General features: G+C 31.6%; 1 protein-coding gene across 2 annotated transcripts in view; it reads left to right on the forward strand.

The window, feature by feature from the left end:
• The window catches only part of LOC113401868 (zwei Ig domain protein zig-8-like), a 184,648-nt gene that overhangs the window by 118,346 nt on the left and 44,843 nt on the right, over positions 1–21,459 (forward strand). For both annotated transcript variants that reach the window (XM_026641943.2, XM_064218700.1), the window contains exon 2: positions 6,001–6,179. In XM_026641943.2, the coding sequence (XP_026497728.1) occupies positions 6,071–6,179 (109 nt within the window). In that variant the 5' untranslated portion in view covers positions 6,001–6,070. The remainder of the gene's footprint in view (positions 1–6,000; positions 6,180–21,459) is intronic.

The following is a 21,459-nucleotide window of genomic DNA, read 5'->3' on the forward strand; positions in this document are numbered from 1 at the left end:
TTTGTGTTTAAAAAAATATTATTTTTATTTCCTTTTTATTTATTGTGATTATTTGTAAGATTTTCTTATAATTTCGAGGTATTACTTGTAATGTTGCCAAATTAAATTAAACTTTCTTTCTATGTATCGAAAGCCCTGATAACATGAATTTGGGGGTCGAAAAAACTTACCGTAATATTGAAAATCCCTCTGGTACATTTGTCCAAGGTATTTTCAATTTTACAATAACAATGCTTCTACAGAGTAACTACTGAGTTTATTGCCGATTATTCTTTCCGAATTTACTTTCCGAACCAGTAGCTTTACAAACTGGAATCGTCACGTTCCAAACTAGATTTATAAGCCACAATCAAAATATCAGGAATCAAATTTAAATGCACTCATAATATTAAAAGTAAAAGACATAACGATATAACATAAAACACAGAACGTATATGACTCTCTGATTGTACCCTTCTCGAAGTTTCCTCAAAACAAGTATCAAATAAACTAACAGTAATAATGCCCGTCTGGTGTAGGAATTGTATTACCAAACTATGTTTCGAATTAAACGATGATTCCGTCACTGGAATTACAGTCATAAGAAACATGAAGGACCCTAGATTAGCGGCGCGCTAACAGCACGTAGCTAAGCATGTACATGACACTATATGCAAAGGTAAGGTAACTAATAACCATTTACCATTCCCCCACCTACCCTTCTGGACTGTTAAAATCAATGTTTGTTGAGTTTATCGCTACAGCTTCGCTTATTCATGTAAACTCTCCTTACGCAAGTTCGAAACGCGTTCAAGGATATTCCTCCTTTCCCATAAAATATGTATGACCATATATCTTTGTTAGGTGTTCTTTCCTCTATTGGGCTTACTTGATTTATCTCGCCTATGTATTATATCAAGCAGAGGTTTAAATATTATTTTATCGATAAGATTAACCTCTACGTAAATTGTGTCTTGAATTTCAAATGAAAGGTTATGTGTGGTGTGGTTTTATATTTATATTTTAAGTTATATAATAAACTAGATACACGTCCTTGCTTCGTGCTGGTTCAAAATATACGTGTATATTAAGTTTTTTATTGAAAAACAAACATGGAAAGGAAAAAGAAAAGTTTTTTTCCGACTAGGAAAGTTGAAATTCTCAGCTTTTCTCTACTATTATATGCATATATTATACATAATATATATATATATATAGTTTATATTATAAACTTTCATCTTCCTTGGAACAGTTATTCGTTTTTATAATAAAATACCGCAGATATTTTTAACTTTGGCGATTCATAAGTTCAAATCTTTTGTAAAAAATATTTGAATAAAAAGCATATTATTCAATACAAGATTACATAGATGATAAAAAAGCGTGGAACTAATTCTTGTTGACTTCCAGGCAGGATATATTATATACGTATTTAACTAATATAATTTTGTAATTTAAATGTTGGAAATGAGTAACTACTGAGTTTCTTGCCGGTTCTTCTCGGTAGAATCCACATTCCGGACCGGTGGAAGATTCAAATAATATAGTCTTGTAAAAAGACGATTCAAAAGTGCTTGTAAAAGCCTACTTGAATAAAGTATACTTTGATTTTAATTTTACTAAAAGGTAAATTTTATTCGTTTTCATTTACAGTTTTAATCAACAATTACAGTGCCTCATAACTTCGAACTCACTCTTTGTACCAGTATTGTTTTATTCATCCATATTAAAAAACAAAACAGTTGTATTCGAGAAATGTGTGAAGCAATTACAAATTTAATTTATTTTCTTTTACACTTTTATTTCATACATACGTTACCTCTCGTTTTATTTATTTATAAAAGAAAATTCGAATTTCAAATAAGTCGCGACGTCGTTCCAAAAGTCCAGCAACAAAACTATACGTCAATGTAATTTTTTTTTATTTCATTTCCATTTGATCGAGCATCGAAAATTACACCCACAGTTGCAAATCAAAACTCGTTAATTTCAAACCACTGAATCATTTATGTCTTACTTTTTTGTCTATAGCCATAAAACTTCATAATTAGTAAGTTTACAGTTAAAAAAGAATCGTCTACAACTTTTCCGCTATTAAAAGGCTTCTGGATCATTCCAAGTTGTTAACGTACAAGTTTTAATGTCTTCCACGAAAATTCCCTTTTGTTGCGGTCACGGCTGGTCGGTCCCGGGAAAAACAAGTATACACATAATAAAAATGTTTGGGAATATCCTACGCAAGTTTGAGAAGTGTTTGAGAAGAGACGTTTCTTAAAACGGGGGATTAAGTGGGCACTTTAGAAATACGATTACGGAGTTTTTAAATCCGTATCAACTATTGTTAAGCTATTTACTATTGAGCACCCATACTAGATTGAGTTTGATAGAATGTAGATTTATTTAATATCTTGTAATAAAAAAGGATGCTTTTATTATAATATTATGGTAGGAATTTGTGTAAGCCTGGGCATATATCATAAGGTACTCTACTGATAAATATTTAGTCTTGTTGTGTTCCGGTTTGAAGGAGTTTTACAACATTTTAGTTCCTAAGATTGATAGTGAATTGGCGAACTAAGAAATGGTCACTATTTCTTACAGCGCCATTCTTAGGCATAGACATCCATAGGTTATCCATCAAACTTTCTATACCATAAACAATCTTTGTTTTATAATTATATATATTGTCTTTACTTATGTATATAATTCTTATGGCATTTAACTTCTAAGCGGTTAGATCGATTAGAAATTTTATTTTATATGTTTTTATTTGTGTCTCTGGATCGTATAGAACGGACCATATATTGCTGTGATAAGATACCAGGATTATGAATTCAGCATAAATATTAAAGATATAAAATTTTCTTTGGCCCCTATAAATTAATCTTAATAAATATTCATTATTTTCAATTAGACAAAAATGTATTAAACTATGCAAAATTTATAATCATCTTACATTCATACATTTCAGTGATAACAACATTCATTATTTACATTTGCATATCCAACACGTAATCTTAATTTTACCGAAAGGCTTAAGTTTTATCATGCCGATGTAAATTGAGACAGAATTAGAATTTCGAAATTAATTAATTTTACATTTGATTATATTAGTTTGTTTAATTAAAAAGATTTAAAAAAATTAAATTTCAAATCAAAATGCATATTGAATGAATCAATATATAATTTAATTATAAGCAAGCGCCATTGAATTTGTATGTGCTTAATTAGTGCTTACAATTCTTCTCGTTCTCGATGGTGAAGGAAAACATCGTGAGGAAACCTGCATGTACATGTAGGCACTTCTAATTTCAATGAAATTATGCCACATGTGTATCCAACCCGCATCGAAACAGCGTGGAGGAATAAGCTCTCAAACCTTTTCCTTAAAGGAGAGGAGGTCTTAGCCCAGCAGTGGGACATTTACTGGCTTTTATTTTCAACACATATTGTACCGCCAAACCGCAATACTTTGTATTATTGTATTTCCGTTTAATAGATGAGTGAGCCAATGAAAAGACAGGCACAAGGGACATAACATCTTAGTTCCCAAAGTTAGTTTCGCATTAAAATACTTCTTACAACGCCAATGTCTGATGATGACCACGTACCATAGGCTGGCCCATTCGACCATTGAGGTGAAACACTTACCTAATAGGTATATATAAAAAAAGCTTAGAAATGGTAAAAAAAAATCGTTCCAAAAATACTAAAGTGCTTTACGAGAATGTGAATCTTGTTTGTCTGCGTAAGTTTTCCGGTCTTTCAATTATCAAAATAAATATTAAAGATGCTAATCAATTTTGAATTAATTACAATCTTTTGTAGGGTTAGTGTCACTTGCACAAAAAAAAATTTGCAAGATTTTGACAAAATAATATGAGCGGAAATTGTTTCAAATTCAAATACAAAGCTAGACTCACGCGCAGGGTTAAGTTAGTTAATATGACTCTTGTTAACATCAATATTTATATTGCTCGTTCTCTATTAACCATGACGGGTTCTTTGTAAAATGCAATTCGCGTTGATACATTGGCTCCCACTCGTGTCGAGGATATAACGTGAAGCGGAGAAGCCGAGACGGGAAATGCTAGCAGTCAAATGTGAATCGAAATTGCATTTGAACTTAAAAACATGGCTGACATTTTATTTCCACTATATGCGGTCAAAATTTAAATTCGGAATGTATAAATTCTCCATTTATTTGGAATATTAAATTTTGTAAATGATTTAAAATAAGAACTATAATATATCGCCGTAAGACAGTAACAATATTTTGTTTCAATCGAGAGATTTAGGTTATTTTAAAAAAACCCATATTTACAATGATCAACGAAGCTTAAATCTTGATTTGCGTTTCGGTACAAGACAAGCATTTGCCAAATTACATATTCTAAATTATTTTCTCTGTAACAACATCGAACAAGCCGAGAACGTTGAAATTTAAATCATATTCCGTCTTAGAATTATGACTCGGCGCTTAATTGGCAGTTTAGCGAGCAACTTTATCAGGTAGTTTTCATATTACCCTTTCATCATAGAAATACGCTCTCACGCGCCAAAAGAAATGTAACTTCAAAAATAAAGGAAAAAAAAATAGTTTTTTGCGTATTTCATACACGTCAGAAGTTGATGTTAATCTAATACACGTCCCCGACAACAAACTGTAGAGCATTAAAAATAACTGCGTAACGGAGCGAGTCAAAAACAGTCGTGGCGTTAAATCAGACTTTTGCTAACATTTCTTTGTTGACCCAAAAATCAAACGAAACACAGTTCGCACTATATTATGAAGCTATACATGTAACTGAGATTATTATTCAATAAAAAAAAAAAATGTTATTAAAAAGACTTTGTCAATAAAAACAATTACAAAAAAAATTTTTTTTTTAACACTATTATACAAAATCGTGTGTAATAGAACAAATACAATGAAAAAGACAATAAAAGATTTTCCTTACGTGACAATTTCTTCCAGTTCACTCACTACAGTAAACCGCGTAAAAGAACTCCGTTCCGAAAAGTCAACCGGTAAACCGCACAACGGTATAGAAATTACATAATAAATAGATATTTAACTCAATAATATTTGTTTTATAATGTTAATTATAAAATAAATCCAATTTAACAATATGACAATACCTCTTAAGAATTTTTGATGCGATGCTCACTTCAGCATTTTGCATCGCTATAGTGTATTTTAATTAAAATTTCCTCAACGATGTCTTAAAAGGCAACGAGAATTGGCGCTGGCAAACTTCTCATTAAAATTGTATTATTGAGAAACGAATAAAACAAATCGATTACAATTTTATTTTTGTCTCGATTTTATTCATCAATGAAAATAATTTCTTAGAATCACATAACAGTATTATTAATAACATAAGTGCTTTCATCGAGATATCTAATTCAATTAAAACGTCAATTGTTCGATTTATTAATTACATACAAAAAAAGTCAATTGAAACAATTCAAAATTAGTAGTAATCTAACATTATAAATGGACATTGACTGGACATTATAAATGTCCAGATGCTCAGCAAAGTGTTCTCCTCTTGATAAGATGGAGTTTGAATTTAAATTCGTACACGCTGATCTAATACTGACTGCACATATTTTCCAGACACGTCAGCGCGTCAGATAATAAATCATAGATAAAATAAATATTATATAATGTTTATTCCGATTCGTATTCTAGTATTTCATATGATACAACGTTGTACAGTTATTGTTAAGTGAAGTGTCTAGAATAGTTTCATCAACGTATAATTCGTGTGGCACAAGTCGTGTCGAATAATTGTTAATTAAAAGTTTAAGAGGTATTGCATTACCTATCCGATAACAGTCAGTACTTAAGCGAATTAGTTGTCAAAGCAAATTTGCACAAAAAAGTGTTAAAAAAAGTTATCGAACAGCTTGTTAATGTCCCACTACAGGGCTAAGACATCATCTCCCTGAAGTACATAATAAAGAAAAATATCTGAAGTTAAAATTAAATAATTTTAATATCTTTCGTTTCAGACAATGCATCGAATCAACACGCTACTGAACATTTCGTATAACGAATGGATTCGTCAAGGCTAGTACGGCGATGACGTGGCCAGTCGAAATGCGAGCAGCTCGTCTCTTGGGCTACCGGCTCAAGATTGGTCTGGTGGTTATCATCATCATGGTTCTTGGGTTCTTCAATGAGAGTCAAGGTAAGTCATCAGTCTTATGTCTTGCCTTAGTTAAATTAAAAATGGTTTATGATTTGTGAAGAAATGTCATGAGAGACAGGTTTGCTAGTAAACGTAGGTAATTTAATAAACAATCACTCCCTCCTAGGACTTATTTAAAATAAATATAATAAAATTTGACTCTTTATGTCACTTTACGTTGGCTATTGATTGTCAATTTTGTTTTTCCCTAGAATTATTAAAGTGGTAAATTTTAGCAGCTTAGTAAGAATAATGAAATAAAATAGTGCCTAAAAAAGCATTATTATTGTGACAAATTTGAGTCCCAATGGAAGCGTCAGTTTCGATTTTAGATTCAGTCGAAAAAACATAGCCAACGCTTTAGCCAAAGAGTGGCCGAAAGCTTAATATATTATAAATACGTGTCTAAATTAAACGAATTTATCAGAATTATTATAAATCAATTTCCCCAATTGAAATCATTAATTTCTGCCATCAAATATGTTTTGTAATTATGGGATTTTAGCAATTAGTTTACAACGAAATCTCTCTTCACCCAAACTCTAAGTAACCTCTTCTTCTACCCACATTTTTTCCTCCACCTTCAGCAAAGTTTTATGGAGATATATTTCGATATAATATGACGATTTTTTTTTTTATAACAGGATTGAGGCTGAAATAATGTTAGTTTGATATTACCGAAAATTCCGAAAAATGTTTGAGCTTTCGGCAGCGATTTATTAAGACCAGAACAGGTATGCACTTCGATTCTGAAAATCGATTGCTCGACCAAGATCTATTTTTGGATTGAACTTTGTGTATCCCACTAGACAATCAAACCTATATGCAAGCACATCTACCTGGAAATAAACTCACAGCTATTTAACCAAATAGAAATATTATTGGCCACCTGATGATAACTGATCAGCACCGCACATAGATATTGACGCTGTGAGTAATAGTAACCATGCCTTAGATCGCAACAAAATGTCTTGATATCTAAGATGTTATGCCTTTAGTTACACTGGCTCACTCAACCTCCTTCAAACGGAACTCAACGATGCCATGTATTGCTGCTTGGCGGCAGAATATTTGGTGAGTGGATGATACTTACGCAGACGGGCTTGCATAAAGCTCTACCACCAAATAAAAATTTGAGGTAAAATAATTGATTGCTGTATTCCAGCTTAAGGAATAAGTGAGCCGGTATAAAAATAAACAATAAGCTTAGCTTATTTTATGGAACGTATTCCATTTGCATTAAATAAGAAGAATATTTTTTCATCGTCAATATCCACGAGATACGATTTTTAAATATATCAATCCCAAAGATTCATTCCCTTAGTTATTAAATATTTTACTGCCGAGGAAATATTAAAACTGTTAAACGTTATGTTAACGAGTACTAATAAACTTGGTATCATTTCAAATAAGCTATACAGCGTGATTCATCGAGAAGTGGAATATTAATTTACTTTTTTTTTCTGTTCTCTAAAATGATCTGTTTGAAATTAAACGTCAGCCGTTCTTGTGTCAGTGATTTATTATGACAGTAATGTAGTTAATTATTTTTTACTTTGTGTTTGGTCATCTCTAACTGAATAGTACTAATAAATTGCCAAAATTGCTATTCTTTTTAATCACGCAAATTTTGGCCACCGTGCCAAGTCTCAAGTGAGACCAGCCAACTACGCAGGACGAATATTAAAATCCAATGGAATGACAAATCGGACTCGACTAGAAAGAGTTCAGGCGTAGGACCAATGGCCTTACGTCCTTTCCAAAGCATGGGAGTATCCACTCTCACAATTACCATACTCCGGACTGTTATTAAAGAAGTTTTCGATGGAATGACTGAATAATTTTTTATCGGCCTGATCTGGGGCTTGAACCCAGGACCTCAAGATCTGCCATTGATCTAGCGACATTTACATTAAAAACTTACATTTAAAAAAGTTGTATATGTTCAATAAACTTCAACTTAGTTTACTATTATTCAATCGTTATATTTTATTTTAGCCATAAACATGTTCAAGTTAAAAAGACTTTCTATTTTATATATTTACAATTAATTTCATCGTCTGTAGTTATAAAAAAAGTTAATACGGTCCAACTCATAACCCGCGAAAACAAAAAAAAAAAAACAAATTATATTACAGATTTTGATTTTACAAGCACGTTAGTATTCGGTTACCTAGATTTGATCCAGCCATATTCGATTCGGGTTAGCAATACTAACCACCAGACACCGCAGTTTAATTTAACACAGTGAAACCTTTATAAATTCTGCTTCCAACTCTGCTCGGACATCTGCATTTAATTAACTTTTAGGCACCTCATTCAAGTATTTATCTCTAATTCTGAACACTGTTTGTAATCAAAAACAGGTCAAAGCATTATTCCAATTACCGGATTCCGCATAAGCCTAATTAGTGGTCTTTGCGTTAGGACATTAATCGACCATTACTTACTTTTTACGACCACATTCACTTAACTGCAATTGCTAACTGCAGAGTACTCGTTGAATATTAGTTAGTGGATATACAAATTGCCTGCTGCCATCGCATAATGCGGCGTTCGGCTTGTAAGTAAATTCAAACTCGATTCCGAAATTAGACGGAAGCGTTGTGCGTGTTTTTCGAAAGTCGATTTTGAACATTTTCGATTTCGAACTTTAATTGGAAATGTTCTCGTAGTTTATGATCTATTTTTTTAGTTTTAAACTATTTTCAAATGGTTGAATTTATCGGTGTTATTTTTGAACGGATATGTGTTTTCACAAATCGATTGCAATAAATTACTTTGGGTCTTTTAATCGCGGTAAACAAACGGTATGACGTGAGATTTGACGCGAGACACCCGTTTGGGACGAAGTTGCTTTCACTATACGTAAATTTTGTATTAAATACATTAGATATGTTTATTTTTTTTTATATAAAAGGTAGGCGGACCGACAAATGGGCCACCTGAGGCTAAGTGGTCACCACCGCCCATTGACATTGGCACTGTTAGAAATATTAACCATCCCTTACTTCGCCAATGCGCCACCAACTTTGGGAACTAAGATGTTATGTCCCTTGTGCCTGTAGTTACACTGGCTCACTCATCCTTCAAACCGGAACTCAACGATGCCATGTATTGCTGCTCGGCGGCAGAATATTTGGTGAGTGGGTGGTACCTACCCAGACGGGTTTGCACCAAGTCAATATGTATGTATTAAATAATTATTAAAAATTTCATGTAAGCCACGTAAAAGGACATAATTCCAAAAAAAATATTTATCTTATCACGAAATACTGTTTCCATTTTTATTTATTGTTTATATTTAATTATAAATTATTTCAAAGTTCTAATTCGGTTTTTAAATATTAAACATCATCAAGGAATAAAATAAAACATATTTATTTAAATTTTGTATTCTACTATTTGTTTGGAATGTTTATAATAATAAAAAAAGATCATCATCTTGTCAATAAAACTTTACTATATTTTACACTCGTGTTTATAAGATGTCTTTGTGTGCGTGAGACGACCAAGAGTGAAGACGGCAAACAAATAAAAATATACTAATTGATCTAACGTGTTTGTAAGTGAATAGATCTATAGAACAGTATTTGTTATTTGATTGGTGGAATAGTCTAACTGAGTTTAGAGAAGAAAGAATACAGTAGAATTTACTTTCCGAATCGGCGGTCGATTTGCATTTAAATAAATCTCCTAAAATAAACTCATCTCTAGTTTCTGATATGCTGACGAAATTCAATTTACATGAATCTCAATTGTAATTGGTCCATGTCAGTCGATGACGTAATAAGCGACCAATAAGCGTTTATTATTTAGTCGGATCATTGATTAGCTTTAGAAACTGTTCGAAATTTCACCATAATCGTTGTTGAAAATTTCAAAAAGATATAATTATAGGAAAAAATCTATATTTTAATTGATATGACTAAACTCGGCACTAGCTACCAAGCAGGTCGAAGCAGCGTGGCGCATAAACTCCATGTCTTGTCAAAAAAAGATCATCATAGCTCAGCGGAGGAAATTACAGGAATGGTCCATAAAATATAAATATAGATATTATATAAGTAATATTATATCTTATAATGAACTATCTTGATTATAAATACATCAAAATGACGTCCACGTCCACGTGGACTTCTATTTAATTAGTTTAGACAAAGTTCTATAACATACTTATTCATATAAGCTATCATTTCGTCTTTTTATACAACTAAATATAAAATGGAATATTTATCTTTGCATCTGACGCGAATGAAATCCCACTTCAGTGTTTTATTTAAGCAAAGCAAAGAATGATGGTAAAGCTAATATGAAATCCTCGTTTCGCGATGTTAACCACTTTATGTTGAACTAGTTATAACTCACGTGTTTGCTTTCGTGAAATTCTGTTATAAAAGCAGTATTATCGTAACGGTTAATAAAAAGGTCTTATGTAAGGTTACTCATAGAAGAGCATCAAAATGTTTTTTTTTTGTATGTGCTTAATTTTGCCCATAATAATTTTCGAGTCTCAAATTCTGTCGTACATGTACCTCAACTGTATTGGGGAAGCTTGGTGGCAGTTGCAAATGTTGTCCTCAAAAACAAAGGTGACTTTAGACCTTTTTTAATGTTACTGTAACACTGATATTAAGTGACCTTGAGATTTCCATCTTACCTAATACCTTAAAATTGAAATAAAGAATACACAGACACGACTTTTTTCAAAATTTTAAATCAAATCTTTATGTTTACTTACTTTGTATATCTTTTATCAATCGCTACAATTTATGCAAAGAACACGTTTGATCTGTTGATCCATTTCTGCGTGTAACGAGACCATACAAAAACAATTTCGCCTCCATAATGTTAGCTGCAATTTACGCATTATTTCGCACTGCAGGAAGTGTGTTTTGTTTGTTATTGCCTCTTATTGATTTATCAATAATTACGTACTATTCCAATAATGGATTCGACACATATTGGTCACTTTTTGAAATTACAATGACCATCAGTAGCTTCGTATAAACTCTAAATTCGGATTTGTTTTAAAAATAATAATAATGGATTACTGATTTATTTGCGTGGAATTTTGTTTATTTGACATTTATGGGTGATGCTTAGGTCCCTTGGGACTCTTAAGCCTCGTTTACGCTGTGCGAGCTTCTGACAGGCGACATCTGCTTGAATTGCTAGTGATGTCAAAAAATATACGAACCGACCCATATCCTCTCGCAACTGGCCAGCTACCTTCGTAAGCGTCCGAATAATTCGAATGATGTGTGAACCGCTGTCATATGAAGTCGAGATGTGCAGGCGAGTGAATGCAAAAAAATGTTGAAGTTACTCGCAAGATCAAATAACTCGTATGATACGTTCACGTAGTGCCAATTACTCGAAATTTTTTAACCAAGCATTAAATTATCGTATATATAACCATAGTTACTTATCTAAATAACATTAAATCGAATTAGTAGTTCTTTAGGTTCGATAAGTTTTTTTGGTGAATTCTATACTTTTATAATAAGAAAAATATAAGCAACAGTTTATCGTTAAACCCCATATCAGCATTAAATTACTTTGTATCTCATTTTAATATACATACATATTTATACTTAGTGGTATGGCTTTGCGTATTTAACCTATCCAGACCACTGATAAGATATTGAAACAGTAAAACTACATTATTGTTGTGTTCCGAATTGCAGGGTGAGTGAGCCAGTATTATTATAAGCACAAGAGACAAAACAACATTATCGATGTAAGGAATGTTTAATATTTCTAACAATTAGCGATGGTGACCACTTACCATTATCCACCATATACCACTGTCCACCAATATAAAAAAAAAAATGTTCAACAAAGAATAGCGTTGATACGGTCCTCTGATGCGTATTTATTTTCAATATTATAATTATTGATACTGTTTATTTATAGTAGCTATATAAGGTGGTTTTCACTTGGACCGTAATACGAGAATGTTTAACCTAAATCTAAAATAAAAGCATCAAAACCTAGTTACAAATTCAATAATAACTAAATGTACTAAAATCAAAAGGTATAATATTATAACCAATTTAAATATTTATATTAATTAATACAAGACTAGACGAGTCGAGACTTTTATTATTGTTTTATTTATAATTAAATTACCATATTTTATAAAAGCAAGAAATGTTTATTATCTGCCAAACGATTACGGCACCAAAACTATTTCGCTTAGCCAACCCTCCATTAGTAAATATGTTCTATACAATGTTTGTTCCCAATTGTTTGATCAACAAATGCGATTATTTGGGCCAAATAGATTTATCACATAACGTAGTATGTTATTACCAATGGGTTGGTTCTGCAAATATTAGGGATTTGCAATATGTGTTTGCAACACGTTTAATCAATGTTTGTACAAATGTTTGAACAAATATGGTTTTTCACTTTGTAGTCGTGTTTTATTATCGGACGATGTGTTGCGTTGACATTTAAATTGGAATTTTGACGTTAAATATCGCGACAATATTTACGATTTCGCAATAATTTCGATGAAATAATTTTGACTTAATACACGTGTTAATTAATTACATGTGTGATTGATGAATTGAAAACGAAATACAGGCCAATTTTTTCACCTTGTTAAAAAACAAAAACAGTTTTTCCAGTAGATCTAACATCAGTATATAATAACGATCCTTCTATTGCTAAATCGTACCGAACTATGCTTCCAATTAATCGTGAGATTTCTACCTCTTTCCTCTCTTCTGGAACTTGTTTTCAACGCTTGTCACTTTGCTTATTTAGTTAACTTTACTTAAATCTTACATTATCTTCGCGTTTATTTTATTCATTTTTTATTTTGATTTACCTTACTGTTGATTTCTTAATCCTTGAAGCTACATATTCTCTATTTTTCCTGGTTAAGTTCATATTTTTATAACCGTACAATTTTTTGACAGGTTCGCTTAGAGTCCCTCTGGGTGGTATTCTGTCTCCTCTTTTCTTCTTTATGTTTATTAATACCCTCACACAGTTTTTCTGACCATAAAGGAACATTTTATAATACTACTTTTTATAATAGTATATGAATATTATATAATATTTAAAGCTATTCATATTTACCTATAATTGTTTGAATACGAATTAAAAGAATTAGTAGAATTCAAAGACATATTATTTTTGTATGATAATATTACCCTTTGTGTGTAATTACACCAGCTCAAGTGAGATTTATATTTTATCGCTTTTGATGTACATTCAAAGGGGATCACGCACGGCGAAATCATCCTGTATAATTATTTTTGTTTACATACTTTTACCGAGTTTTGTGGTTTTATATTTCATTATTTATTTGTAATAATTTAAAGCCACCAACATCAAAAAAGTTTTTGTTTACACTTTTCAATGCTCTTTCTATTGATAAATCACTATTGTAATATTATTTCATTTAGTGAGTAGGTCAGTATGTTTAATCGGTTACCATCATTATCATAGTTCTCTGTTCATAAATATATTTACACAAGATATATTAACATTAAGCTTAACCATATGCATCACTATTTAAAATAGGTTCTGTGTAAACCGTGATCGCGTGGGTTGGTGGCAAGAATGCTAGCAGCATTCACACAGGTCCTACGGGCAAAAAATGATCCAGCCCCCCTGTCACCAGTAGAGGCAATAAGGCGAGGTGTTACTTATTATTGATTAATAATTTTCTCTCTTCGTTCTATGGTCATCTTTAACTAAACAGCTTATAAACCTTTTCTTAGACTGCCAATACATTGATAACTTGAGACCATATAATATTTCGTTTCTCTTCCAGTCTCCTGTTTAATACTATTTAAATAAAATATCACAGTTCCTTTTTTGTATAAAAACAATTAAATTTCGGGATAGAATTTATAATTGTCTGTGAATTATTCTCATTAGTTTTCTATGCAACCGTGCAATGTTGAAGGACGTTGCTAGTATGCAACACGTTATTGTAGGTTACGTATATTTTGACGACCTCCGTGGTCGAGTAGTGTGTACACCGGTTTTCATGAGTACGCCACTCCGAGGTCTCGGGTTCGATTCCCGGCCGAGTCGATGTAGAAAAAGTTCATTAGTTTTCTATGTTGTCTTGGGTCTGGCTGTATGTGGTACCGTCGTTACTTCTGATTTTCCATAACACAAGTGCTTTAGCTACTTACATTGGGATCAGAGTAATGTATGTGATGTTGTCCAATATTTATTATATTATTAATCAATGTTTCATAGTAAAAATATTAGTTGTGGTAGTCGAAGGACTTATTTTATTTTATGAATAAATATATCGCGCGTTTCGCCGCAGAAAATCCGACGCTAATTACTTAATTGGTAACATATGACGTATATGTTGGGGATTAAATCAGTCAGCAGAGTTAAGTAATTACTTTTAGCAACCATTAATAGTAACCCTTAAAGATTAACTACACAGTTTCACTTTGACGTATATGTTTACATGTCTCTAATTCATAACCAGTAAATTTTTCATCTAGTGTCATGGTTTTTTTTAAATATAGAATATATTTTCGTAATTTTGATATTTGTATTAATATCACATCGAAAACTGAGTGAATATTTAAGCAAAGGGCGAGTGAGCCAGTGCAACTACAGGCAATATAATTCGCACAAAGAACGTCTTAGTTTCCGAGGTTGTTGGCGTATTGATTTATGGGATGGTTAGTATTGTATGCCAGTGAAAATCAGGTACCCTATTATCATTATGTGGTCTATTTACTAGTCTGTCTATTTTAAATAAAAATAATAACTAACAATTAAGTTTTGTTAATGTTTCTTAAAAATAATAGAATTTGATAATAAAGAGAAATGTGTGGTGGCTTACCATCAATTTTATTAGAGAATATATATCCATAAAAAATCGCTTGCGTGATGTCAATTGATGTCTTTGTGTATATATACACTGATTTATTTTTAAGACTTCACACAAACCACAGTTCTTAGATTATAAAACAAAATGCAGGACGAACGTATGGTACATCAAGCAACAAAAGTGAATATAGAATCAAAAGCCAATACGAAGCCCCGGTAGTAGGTAGATACGATTAACTATTAATTATAGATTTAGTAACAGATTGTTAATTACTACCGATAGACGTAGAACAGCATTCGCTTTTGTTTTTGTATTCGCCTTCGTTGCTTCACTATGATGCTCTGTGCGTTCTATTTCGATTTTATTTTATGTTACATTACATTATTACATTAGCCTGTAAATTTCCCACTGCTGGGCTAAGGCCTCCTCTCCCTTTGAGGAGAAGGTTTGGAGCATATTCCATCACGCTGCTCCAATGCGGATTGGTGGAATACACATGTGTCAGACACATGCATTTTTCTTCACGATGTTTTTCTTCACCGCCGAGCACGAGATGAATTATAAACACAAATTAAGCACATGAAATTCAGTGGCGCTTGCCTGGGTTTGAACCCGAAATCATCGGTTAAGATGCACACGTTCTAACCTCACTATAATTATTTTTTTTAGTAAATCATAAAGCGTTACAATGAACGTAGGTACGTTAATAGTCCAAAGAGTATGAATTAAACTTTCGACTTTAAAGTATCTTGTGAGCTGTTAGTCTGTTAACGATATTGAGTTTTATATTTACAATTTATTATTATTTCTAAGAATTAAATTGAATTAGCGCAAATCCTTATGATTAACTTTCAATAGATACAGCGATGTTATCTGTACTGGTATACGAGTATATGTATATTTATGTCGAGGTCACCACCGTCCATAGACTCCATTGGGAACTTTGGGAACTAAGATGTTATGTCCATTGTACCTGTAGTTACACTGGCTCACTCACCCTTTCAACCAGAACGCTACAATACCTAATATTGCTGTTTGGCGCTGGAATATTTTATGAGTAACCCAGACGGGCTTGCAAGAAGTCCACCAAGTAAATTTATATGTTAACAGAACCAGCATTTCATTAATACTTGTCCTTTTTTGGTCAATATGAAATATCGTATAAACCATAGAATAGAAGGTCATGGAAGTGGTACAGGTACTGTTTTTTTTTTAAATAATATTGTACTTTTGGTTTGCGACGGGTAACATTTGAAGGTCGAATATGAATGTATCGTTTATATGTATGTATGTAAGTATTATAACGGTTTAAGAACTTACAGAAGTTTTTATTCGACGAAGATAAATCGGGACAATGTTCGTTATGTGTTAAAATTAAAACACTCAATCAAAAGAATGACTGCTCTTTAAGTTATTTTAACAAAAAATACAGACGTCAAGGGCATATGACCAATTTTGTTTTACAACTTAAATTTGACGTACCAGTTCCATGCAAAATATAAATTAAGCACGAGCAAAACCGCGGGTCACATCTGATATAAAACCCTATATATCTTTGTATTTGACAAAATAGTATATAAAAGTTCATATCATTTCTAAGCACATCGTTCTGAGCGTCATCGTAACAAAAGGTAACAATTTCGGAAATCGCGCAAGAAACAAAGGACATTTTAGTGTGCACAGATGTTATTAATGTTTTTCATTAGAGCGTACCTGCATACATAGAAACTGGATGTGACAGGAATTAATGTACGTTTATATAAATTATCGTACGTGAATATGATTTATTGTTTTTTGTTTTGTTATTCTTGATTCGTTATATGTAATTAGTCTCAGACATTAATATTATTAATGAGAAAATTTTAATGGATGGTTGTTTGTTATTCAGCCACGACGGCTGAATGGATCTGAATGAGATCTGGTTCAGAGATAGATTATAGTCTAGATTAGCATACTTTTCTGCCCGGAAAAATATACGTAACACCTAACGACTTTAAGTACACATACCCTATAAACTAAAACAAAGTATACTGTAGCCTAAAATTGATTTAAATAAAACTTGTCTATGAATATCGAGACGCAAAATTTGCTTAGAATATTTTTGACGAATTCAGAGATTACTCCGAAGTTTCAATACTAATATATTCAAAGGTGATTATCAAAGTTCATAAGAGTATGGTTAATTGTTATAGTTAAAATTAGTTTCATGATTTAAATTAAATTATAATTTTTCGTATTTGTATTTGTTCTAAGGTTTCATGCTAAGCTAATTAAAAAGTATTCATATCAGTTAATCAGCAGTATAAGTATAATAATTGGTTCATATTCCCTAAAGAAGACTCTTCAATAAGTCTATGGAAGGTTTTTTTATGATATCGATAGGCGGACGAGCAATTGGTCACCTGATGGTAAGTGGTTACTACCCATAGACAATGGCGTTGTAAGAAATATTAACCATTTCTTACATCACCAATGCGCCACCAACCTCGGAAACTAAGATGTTATGTCTTGTGCCTGTAGTTACACTGGCTCACTCACCCTTCAAACCGGAACACAACAATATTAAGTACTGCTGTTTGGCGGTAGAATATCTGATGAGTGGGTGGTACCTATCCAAACGGGCTTACACAAAGCCCTACCACCAAGTTAAAGGTAATCAAATAGCTTATTTATTCATTTGTCTAAATAAAAATAGTTATAAAATAAAACTTTAAAGTAGACAGCGGTTGCGTTTGTACAGTTATCGCAGTATCACGCCTCAATGCCTCGACCGATCGTTGTTTGCACGTCGATGGTAAAACACAGAAACGGTTCGGATTTTTTATTTTTACTAAAGCGAAAAATTAGTTAGAAAAATATTGCAATCCTAACAAAATATTCGACTATTATTTCTAAATTATGTCTTCGTTTGATTTGCAGTTGGACTTTTTAGTGCAAAAACTTTTATTAAAATAAAATCTCGTCTTCCTCCACTTGTGATAAGAGATCTGGCCCATATTTTGCCTGGAGGATCGAAATAGCGATTCAATGGAGAAATACTGCTAGCATTTTTGCTGCCATTCAGCGCAGTCAAGATTTGTATCATAAATGTTTTTAATTTTTATACAAGTGAGGATATAATATAAATAATTATTGTATAAATACCAACAGCCTACACGGTTCAAGCCTCCAACGAAAACTAATATATTAATTCCAACTAATTTTATCTATTGAAAACAGTTTTGATTTTTTACAAAATTGTAAGACAATCGTTATCAGTTCGAATCGATCGATAAAATCGAACATATGTTTATATATGTATGGCGATATGATACGATAGTCGTAAGAAAAAATATATTTAAACAATAACATTAAACAATAACATTTTATCATTTCAGTTGCAAAATCTATATCCAAGATTAGTGGCAATGTTAAATTTAACGATGACAGACTCGTTAAATGAAGATTTAGATATGCCTTCTTGATTAATATTTGATCTCGTGACTGATGTATAAAAATTATTTTTAAAACGATATTTTGTAAAACATCACTGTTGACACACAATTTATGTAGAAATAGTTACAAGTAGTTTATAAACACGAGAAGTTGATAAACTTACCAAGTCTCCGCAAAGTCAAATCAAATCCCCCCTCCCCGGCAAAGTGTGCGCTTCTATAAAAAAATTCCGCAAATTTTTAACTTTTAAAATTTAAATATCATGTTTAAAAATATTTATAAGTGTCGTATTTTTCGAAAAAAGATTCAAAATGTGGTTAATAAGAGTTAGTATGCGTTGGACTTTAATTTAGAATAAATAATCATGTATATACAACAGGAATGGTAAATAAAAGTAACTACTGCGTAACATATTGGCGTTATAATCCACATTCCAAACTTATAATAATTTTCATCCAATCCAGAATCCAGAGTTTTAATACAAGCCTACTTTAATATAGTATATTTTGACTTTGTAGTTGCACATAGTGAGAATTGTGAATTCCAATTTCAAACCAACAAACTCTCGATATGTCGACTGTGTGTCGATAGAAAATGTTTTCATATATTCAATTCCCTTATACTTAATTCTTATACAAACTCATACAAAATTTTCCTATTACCGTTAATCGTAATCGTTTAACGCTATTCCATTTTAAGACGTACCTTTAAGCTCTAAGCGCTTGCCTCTTCCATTTGCATACTAATTCTGTACCGTAACAATGTTTCCCAAAAGGAGTACAATGTAAAGTCGACAATAACAGCGCTAATTTCAAAACTTTCAGCGCTGAGATTTAATTTTCCTGCAAAATTTTGAAGATTTTACCTGCGTTATGATTTCAAGCAGTATATAAAAATATCTTTATTGAAATGGGTTACCTACAATTTTTTTTAGAACATTTTATATTTTTTGAATATTATATCGTATAACTATTCTACCCTCTTTTCCCCAATCTTTAAATAATACTTATACTTTAACTTCGCTTGTATTCAAAAGATTTAGGATTTAGGAATTTCGAAACCTATGAACCAGGTTTTGTTTTGATTTGATTTCATTGTAAACTGCAAGGCACTCATCTCTAGAGTAGGCGCCAAAATGATGAAATCTATTTAAATGAAATTTTTATTGTCAAATAGTTAGAATTCCTATTAGTTCAGTTAGAATTGGAGTTTGTCGAAAACAATTTGCTTTAATTTTGTTTATGTTTTTTATTTTATTTTTCTTAAGCAGCCGTAGTACTGCTCTCTAACAGGCCAGTAACTTTTTCCGCTCTCTAAAAGTTATTCTTTGTTAAATCGTAACAATTTAGTTAATTGCAATCAACAGTCCTTTTATATTTTCTGTACATCTACGGCTGGAGCTCTTCAAAATGAGACCATAACCGTTTTTTTATGTGTAGCTATCATCCCATAATCACTGGGACAAAAATCGGCTTACGCTATTAATATAAAAGAAAAAAATTATTGACGCCACAAATAAATAAAATTTGAATTGAAATTACTGTTTTAAATATTTTTTTGAGAGGCGTTCTAATATATTTTAATAAAAGTATAAAAATAAGACATGAAAATGTATTGTCTTAATGCGTTTAAATAAAATAATATCCGCAACATTTCATGTAAATCTTTCCTATTTTTTACAATAAAAGTTGTATTACATAATATCAAGGCTTATTTTAAAACTGACCTACAATATTTAGGAACCTTCATGATACAGTAGCTTGTAAAACATTCATCAATTTTGTATGACCTTTCATAAGCTTCATATCTCACATCCTGACTTAATGTTGAAATATTAACAGAGCCACTATGTTGATCAGTGTATCATATATATTTTTTAAATTATTATATCATTAAATATCGCATATTACTTACTATCTTTTGACATCTGTTACATGACTAATAACAGTAATGATTTGGAAGTCTTGAAAAACATATCTTGTGATCATCGTCTATTACGTTGACATAAATCCATCTCATATAAATATAAGTACGAAATAATAATATCTTTCTTAAATCTGTAAAGTATAAAGTTCCACGACATAACGTTAATCCGCTGCAACAAACAAAACTTACCTCTTTAAGTATGACTAACGAGTTCTAGTTAAGTCTGAAAGTCGACTCAGTGTCCACGCGTACTTTTACCAGCAGTTCTAAGAATATTTTTCTTTATAAAACAATGTAATTACAACTTAATACATATTCAGAAATAATTCTATAATTAAGATTGAAGTATTCTGTATGAATACGAATATAATTCTCGTCTTTTAACGTATTACTCGTTTATATAATTCCACGTTTGAATTATTTATGTTTTTTTTATTATCACTGCCTATGGAACAGTTTTGAAAACTGCAAACTCGTTGTGAGCCTTAGTTATTGAAATAGTTTTTAATGAAATAAAAATAAATATAATAGCAACGAAGTATATAGTTTAAACGCCACAAACGCTCAAGGAAGTAGGAGAGTCGAAGTGGGGCTTGACGGTATAAGACAGTCACACAGTTTGCCATCATACTATACGTGTGTGTTTGAAGTCTATGTGAATTTGAAAAATATATATACAATAGTTATATTTTTGGGTTCCTTCGATTGTTTATACTAAGTTCGTATCGGATATTACCAGATTTTGGCAGTATAATCTGGTACAAACCTAGTGCAATTGAATGGATGCCATAAAAAATAATAAATATTTATTTACCTTTTTGTGACCATATTAGCACCCTCATATCTCGAATTCCTTTGAGGTACAAATGATTCTAAATACGATGCAATCAAGTACAAACTCTAAAAATATAATTATAGTATCCCTAGTTTTCAACTACATCTCGAGTCGAGGTCGAGTAGGTTTTACCCTAAAACGCGTGAATAGAGGTTTCACATCCAGAACGAAAAGGAGTAGACTTGTTAGGAGTAGGTATTTTATTATCAATTTAAGCAATCTTATAACTGACGTCATTTGATATGACACCACACTCA

The sequence above is a fragment of the Vanessa tameamea genome, chromosome 23, assembly GCF_037043105.1.
Source record: "Vanessa tameamea isolate UH-Manoa-2023 chromosome 23, ilVanTame1 primary haplotype, whole genome shotgun sequence".
Taxonomy (NCBI): Eukaryota; Metazoa; Arthropoda; class Insecta; order Lepidoptera; family Nymphalidae; genus Vanessa; species Vanessa tameamea.